Source organism: Austrofundulus limnaeus, unplaced genomic scaffold (genome assembly GCF_001266775.1).
Source record: "Austrofundulus limnaeus strain Quisiro unplaced genomic scaffold, Austrofundulus_limnaeus-1.0 Scaffold264, whole genome shotgun sequence".
In the NCBI taxonomy this organism is placed as follows: domain Eukaryota; kingdom Metazoa; phylum Chordata; class Actinopteri; order Cyprinodontiformes; family Rivulidae; genus Austrofundulus; species Austrofundulus limnaeus.
The window spans coordinates 540,035-547,466 of NW_013952666.1; the positions used below are offsets into that span (position 1 = coordinate 540,035).

The window sequence follows — 7,432 nt, forward strand, 5'->3', positions numbered from 1 at the left end:
AATCTAAATAAAGTAAAGGAGAACTGATTTAAGTGACATTAATATAAAACTATTTGGATCCAACTGATGATTAAAAACTGAAATGAAGACTGAGCTGGTTGTAACATGAGGTAAGTTTCTAACTGAACAAGTTTAACATAGAAAGAAAATTAAATTTTTAGACTATCATTGTTATAATTCTAGGAAAGCATAGTGGCATCCTGGGACCTTTTTGTGGGGAGTGTTTACGTTATCTCCATGCACATGTGGGTTTTCTCTGGTTATTCTAGTTTCCTCCCACAGTCAAAAATCAGGCATGTTAGATTATTGTCCCAAGGTTTGTTAATACACTACTAGTCAAATGTTTGGACACTCCTGTTCAGTTTTTTATGTTTTGATTTTTTAACATTTGTTGTATGTTGATACTGGGGTGATCCAGTCCAGTGTTGCCAACTTAGCGACTTTGTCACTACAAAGTCGCTGTGTTTTTAGAGACAGGAGCTTTGGTGACAGTATTTTCCAAGCACTTTTTTCCTTTCCTCCTCTGTTCCTCCACAAGCAGCGAGCGTGGAGGTGATCCCCTCCCCCTTAAAGCCATCCGACTCACTGAAGCCTTGTGCAGCACCCCCAACCCTACCCCCTCCCTCAGCTGAAGTCAGCTGAGAGGATAGACCGCTGAAAATGAATCACGCATGCGCAAAGCTGTCACTGCTTCTATGTGGTTTAAAAAGCAGGATATGACATTTATTGTAATGTTTTTCTGTGAAACTGTCTCTCCTGACTGACAGATCAGTCACTTCACCTCTTCCTCCCTGTGTCTCGTGACATCGAACTGTCTGCAGATTAAATTTAAAATTCCCACAAATTTAATTTATGTGGATCTAAGCATTGAAGTCATAAAATTATTTTTATTTCATTAAGTTTAATTGCAGTTCTAAACATATTTAGCATTTTTATTCACTTTTTTCTCTTCATCATCTCTCCTATAGCTCAGATCACAATAATTGGCAAACATCCAACTATGTAAATTAAGTGATGATGTCATCTAGCAACTTTTAGGACAGCCAATAGGGACTTTTCTTGCTCAGGAGTTGGCAACACTGATCCATTCTATGAAGGAACACATAAGGTGCCATGTAGTGAACTTGGAGGTGTTGAACAAACCAGAACATGTTTTGGATTGTTCAGTGTTGGGACCTTTTGCTTTTATTTCAGCTGTGTACACTCTTGCCATTCTCGCTCAGCTTCATGAGTTTCTGTCATTAACTGGAATGGTTTTCCAACAATCTTGAAGTAGTTCCAAAGAATGCCAAGAATGTGCACAGCTGTGGTCAGAACAGGGTGTGTCCACATTGAGTGGTCTAGAATCTGGAGCATATTTAGGTTTGTTTGGTGCTTTTGGGTTTGTTACGTGGTTCCTTACATTCATAATAAATATATCTGAAATCAAAGGACTCTTCAGAACAAACTGCTGTTAAAGGGATCCTGATTAGTTGCATCATTAGGCTTTATTTAATAAACATATATTTTAACTGTAAAATAAAGACTGTAAAAATCCTGTAGGCTGTTTAGTTTTTATAATTTTAAACTAAAAGTTTAAAAATATATTACACGGACGTGGCCATTTTATTTACACACAAAGCATTCTGGGTAAATGATGACGTGGATAGGTCCTCGGTGCGAGGCTGCTAGCGAGCTATATCCACCCTGAAGGTTAATCTTGGACAATATCTGACGATCGACTCTTTTAAATGAAACCAGAGAGCGTTGACAGAGAGGAGAAGGTAGAAATGACTCAGCCTGGAACTGAAAATATAGATGGAGGACAACAGAGCTGCTTCATGGAAGAAGAACCTCAGCTTAGCCTGTTAGCTTTAGCGTTAGCCCCAATGCCATCACCATATATATGTATTAGCTCAGCGCTACACATTCTCCTCTCGTGACTGAGGTCCTTCATCCACATGACAGAGAGGGGAACACAAAAATGACTCAGCTGCAACTGAAAATATGGATGGAGGACCTCAATTTAGCTTGTTTGTTTGATGCGATAGCGCCGAGCTAATACATATAAGGCAATATAGCATCGGCGCTAGCGCGAAGGCTAACAGGCTAAGCTGAGGTTCTTCTTCCATGAGGCAGCTCTGTTGTCCTCTATCCATATTTTCAGTTCCAGGCTGAGTCATTTCTACCTTCTCCTCTCTGTCAACGCTCTCTGGTTTCATTTAAAAGAGTCGATCATCAGATATTGTCCAAGATTAACCTTCAGGGTGGATATAGCTCACTCACACCGAGGACCTATCCACGTTGTCATTTACCCAGGATGCTTTGTGTGTAAATAAAATGGCTCCGTCCATGTTACAATGTTTTTGAAAATTATAAAAACTAAACAGCCTACAGTATTTTTACAGTCTTTATTTTACAGTTAAAAACAAATATCAAATAAAGTCTAATGTTACAACTAATCAGGGATCCCTTTAAAGTAGTTTAAACCCAACAGGATTGTCTGTGGACTCTCCTCCACATTTAAACCATCACTATGAGAAGTCCACAAAAACTGAAGTCCTTCTGTTCATCAGAGGTTCTTGTGTCGCCTGTTTGGATCTCAGAACTTTATGTGCACCAAACTGATCCAGTTTTCTCCTGTTGTTGGAGCAGATTCTTGGAGAGAAGAGGGAGCTCCACCACATAACGACCTCACAGCCACAGACCTCCAGGTACCAACAACCCCGCCCTTTAATTAATCTGGTTCTGGTTCTGACTTCCGGCTTCATGTGACAGGAAAGAACAAAACTGCATTGCCCATAAGTTTCAGAGCCTGATCAGATTTTGAGCTGGAGGAACAAAGTGTTTTTCATGTATAAAAAAACAAAACAAAAAAAAAACAAAAAACTAAAACTTGTTAGAGCATTTTTTTTCTATCAGCTGTTTGTTACATGGTGAGGATGGTTTATTTGACCAAAGTTACAGAAATATTTTCAGTTTGTTGCTTCATAAAATCTGTGTCAGAACATCAGCTGTTTCTCACATTTTGGATTTTATTGGAAACAACAAAAATTTTATTGGTTCAAAACCAAAAGTTGTAAAAAAAATCTTGTAACTTCTGACGATAAAATGAAGACAAACAAGGGAGTAAAAGTTTTTCTCACATAAAAACAATTTTATAGTTAGTTGTCTTTGCCTTCTTTAAAAAGTACATTCTGTGTATTTAGGTCAGTTTAAAAAAGGCCTTAAACTGAGTTTTTTTATTTACAATTTCTGCTACTAACTACATAATATGAAATTCAAGTTTTCAGAATTAAAAAAATAATTATCACATTTTTATGCCTTTAAAATAAATACATGTTGCTGAAGCTTGGATATTTTTAAATATAAAATTTGATTTAAATTGAGTAAAGCTAATTTTTACCACAAAAAAATAATGTTTTATTAAGTTCTGGGATTTTTTTTCACAATTATGTTTCATTTAAATATTTTTGATTATTATAATTAACTAGAATCAATTTTTAAAAAGGGGAAACTTCCTTTGGGATACTCCAGTATTTTTATTGGCATTTTTATTAATTCAAATTAGCACAATGTGTTTATTTTCAGTTTACTACACCGCAGTGAGCAGTGCCACCAGTGGTGGTGGGAATCATTGGGGGCAATGGCCACTCCTAAAAAACTGGTGGACCCCCACTGCCCACGCTTGGCCAGAGAGTTCCAAGCTGTTGCTTTGTTTGGTTTTTAAAGTCCTCTGGCTATTTGATTTAATCTTATCTAATTTCATTTCATGTTTATTTATTGATTATTTGTCATTGTTTCCTTGGGCAAGACACTTCCCTCACCTTGCTTACTGATGGTGGTGAGAGGGTCCAGTGGCACCTGTACATGGCAGCCCTGCCTCTGTTAGTGTGCCCCAGAACAGCTGTGTCTACATAGTGTACCACCACCAAGCATCTCTGAGTGTCATAAAAAGTGCTATATACACTGCCTGGCCAAAAAAAAAGGTCACACATTCTACCAACTTTAGCTTTGATTACAGCTCACATTCGCTGTGGCATTGTTTTGATAAGCTTCTGCGGTGTCTCAAGATTTATTTCCATCAAGTGTTGCATTAATTTTTCACCAAGATCTTGCATTGAAGATGGTAGAGTCCGACTTTCTCCAGCACATCCCAAAGATTCTCATGGACTCTGTGGATCCAATCTATGTGTGAAAATGATGTCTCATAATCCCTGAACCACTCTTTCACAATTCCAGACCCATGAATCCTGGCATTGTCATCTTGAAATATGGCCATGCCACCCCTTTACAACAAAACTTCAGGAGTGTTCACTGTGTGCAGTCATCCGTTTAACCATTAAGAAGAAGATTAACAACAACAAATAACTCATTACTCAATGAAAATGATGTTGTGTAGCACCTGTTTATATCATTATTAACAAGCAGTGGTTTCCCTGAAGTCAGATAAAACTTTTATTTTCTTTATATTTAAGTTGCAGCATTCAATTGTAACATGAATGGGGGCTTGTCCGGGATACTAACACAGTACAGCCATAAAGATAATGTTAGATTAAATTTAAATATCTTTACTTTTTGGGGTGCTGCTTTCAGTAGTAACATGTTTGGGGCTCAGCCAAGATCCTTACAACTATCTTCTGAGACAGAAGTTCAATGAGCATTTCCTTAAAACATTTATGATGATATTTACAGGAACATTGTTTCCACTTTGACAAGCCTTTGTAGTATTCCTGTTAAAACCTTTCATCATAAATATATCCTTTTTTGTCTTTTTATAAAACTGTTTTTCTGTTGAAACTTTTATTTCTCCACAGGAACCAGCCTTTACCAGGAGAATGAATAGGACTTTCTCACCTTGATGCTTTTGACTGGAGTGGAAGGTGGCCAGTCGGTGACCGTTTATTTTTAAAGACTTCCTTTTTTTGTCGTTCTTTTTGAGGTGGCCCTGAAGTGAACTTTGACCTTCAGTCTTTATGTATTTATTGGTGTTTGTGTTTTTATTTTGATGTTTTGTTTTGGACAAAATCTTCAGTCCCTGGTTTTAACCACTGGATATTTCCATTGCTGAGAACATCTGTCTTACACTTTCCGTTGGATTTTCTCTTCAGTTTGGATTCAAGGGTTTCTGATTGTTTGCTGACAGTGGTTCCCAGCAGGGTCACCACAACTGCTGGTTTGAAATAGGTGGGATTATAACCTGCAACATTATCCAGCATGTCTTTTTTTTTCCTGGACAGCGGTGACCTGCAGTGGTTTTTTGCTGTCGGTGCCTTCACTGCTCTTGTAGCTCTTCTGGGATGTGAAGAATCTCAGAGCCCTTGATTTGAATCTGTTCTCCTGTAAACCCACACCAGATGAGACCATAAACCTCCTGCTTTCTCTTCTGCTTCATGCTCGTAAATGTTTACATTTGTGTATCAGTGGTAAATATTTGCATTTCTGAGTGGGTGCGTATGTGTAGCCTGTCATGTGTTTGTGGTTTCAGAAAGTTCGGGGTGAGTTAGTTCAAAGCATTTTGTTTAAGCAAATAAATTTATTTTGTACCTGCAAAAAAAGAACCTTTTTCATTATATTTTGTGTGCAAGAAACCATTTTTACTTCTTCAAAAGGTATGAATTAATTAGAAATTTTACTTTGTGTGCAACTGAGTTCATTTGTTCAAGAGTGAGGGGAGGATGTAGCATGAGATTGACAGATGGATCGGTGCTGCTGCCACAATATTCACCTTCTCCACATCGCCCTGTGCTTCTTCTACACCCCACTCCCACCCCACACACCATCACTGTTTTTAATGTAATTTTGTTAGAAAACTTTAAGTTACGCGCTGGCTCAAAACTGAGCTTGACTCGATAAAACAGTAAAGTAAGTTAATTTTATATCAACTCGCCGTTAAATCTGTTCTTCTTAATGAGACGCTGGATCAACTCCTGGGATGCAGCCGCTGGCTTCCTCCACGCTGGCCCACCGCTATCACCACCCCAGCTACCAGCCCTGACTGTTGGGCCAGAGTTCACAGACCCCTTCCAGGTGCCTCACAGCAAACCAAGTGACCAAATACATATTTTCCACCATAATTTGCATAATGGTCGTACAGGGTCCTATAGCCCATATCAATGGACCTGGTAGCACACCATTCCTACCATAAACAATGTTGGTGGTGAACCCCGTACCCCGCCCCCGTGACGCTGGATAAATTGCCTCGACACCATACAGAAGTCTTTTTCCATGGCCTCTCCGAACTCCTCCCATGCCAGAGGTTTTGCCTCAGCGACCACCCGAGCCGCAATCCGCTTGGACTGCCGATACCTATTGGCTGCTTCCAGAGTCCCACAGACCAAAAAGACCTGATAGGACTCCTTCAGCCTGACAGCATCCCTCACCACCAGAGAGAGAATACTACACCAACAAAAGCATCAAGTAGACAAACTCCAGCTTACGAGTGTGCACTCACCGTCAGCCCAGCACAGCGCGACAAAAACAAGCCATGCAGATCTGGTGACATGTAAACAGATTTAGTCCTGATCTTAATGCTGTCAGTTTTGTCTGTGCCTCTGTCTGTATCTAGACAGAGACGTGTCAGCCATAACTTGTCAGTGTTGGGTGCAGCCTGTAAATGTCCATGGGACCAGCTGATGGGCAGGGCCGTAAAGTGTGGGTTGGTTGGGGGGGTCCCCTGGTCCCCCTATTCTGGCACCAGTACTGAGACCACCTAAGTATTAATTTAATCATGTAACATGAACAAAGTCCTTTAAAATGATTATGCATGTGGTATCAGCTTTTCATGTTTAAGAATCATGCTTTTAACCCAAGATGTGTTTATTTCACAAGTTAATAGTTGTTTCTTTATTATTCTTTACTTACTATTATATTCTTTATTTATTTACAGGGTTGCACATAAAATTTTTGGTCTGGTTCTCAGGGGAGAACCTAGGGTTGTTGCTTGATGCTCGCTCATATTTTCCTCCACTCATTTAACACATTTATCTAGAGGGGAGTCAGGGCATCTAACGTCCTCCTGTTCTGTTTTATGACTCCTTCAGCTGCAACGTCTCAGGACATCATGTCAAATCAGTCCAACAAGTTTTTTAAATTCTTTTACTCTGCACAAATTTTGTAAACTACCTAAGTGGCCGAGGGGCTGGGTGTATGTCATATAAACATCACAAACTGAACATTTCATGGTTAAATGTCTTTTAGACTACACATGTCCTTCAGATGGACAACTCCTGTTTGGTCTTCTGGATCTTTGGCCTTGGTTAAACCAGCTTTCCACTCTCCAGACCAAGCAGCTATTCATTATCTTCTGTAACGTACTGATAAACATTAAACTTTCATATATTTTAGATTCATTACACACCAACTGAAGTAGTTCAAGCCTTTTATTGTTGTAATATTGATGATTTTGACAAAAAAGTAAAGAAAAATAAAAAATCCCTATCTCAAAAAATTA

At 39.0% G+C, this 7,432-nt stretch overlaps 1 protein-coding gene across 2 annotated transcripts in view; it reads left to right on the forward strand.

The window, feature by feature from the left end:
- Window positions 1-5,537, forward strand: part of impg2b (interphotoreceptor matrix proteoglycan 2b) — a 73,423-nt gene extending 67,886 nt beyond the window's left edge. For both annotated transcript variants that reach the window (XM_014020719.1, XM_014020720.1), the window contains 2 exons: window positions 2,635-2,693; window positions 4,797-5,537. In XM_014020719.1, the coding sequence (XP_013876173.1) occupies window positions 2,635-2,668 (34 nt within the window). In that variant the 3' untranslated portion in view covers window positions 2,669-2,693; window positions 4,797-5,537. The remainder of the gene's footprint in view (window positions 1-2,634; window positions 2,694-4,796) is intronic.
- Window positions 5,538-7,432: the final 1,895 nt, after the last annotated feature.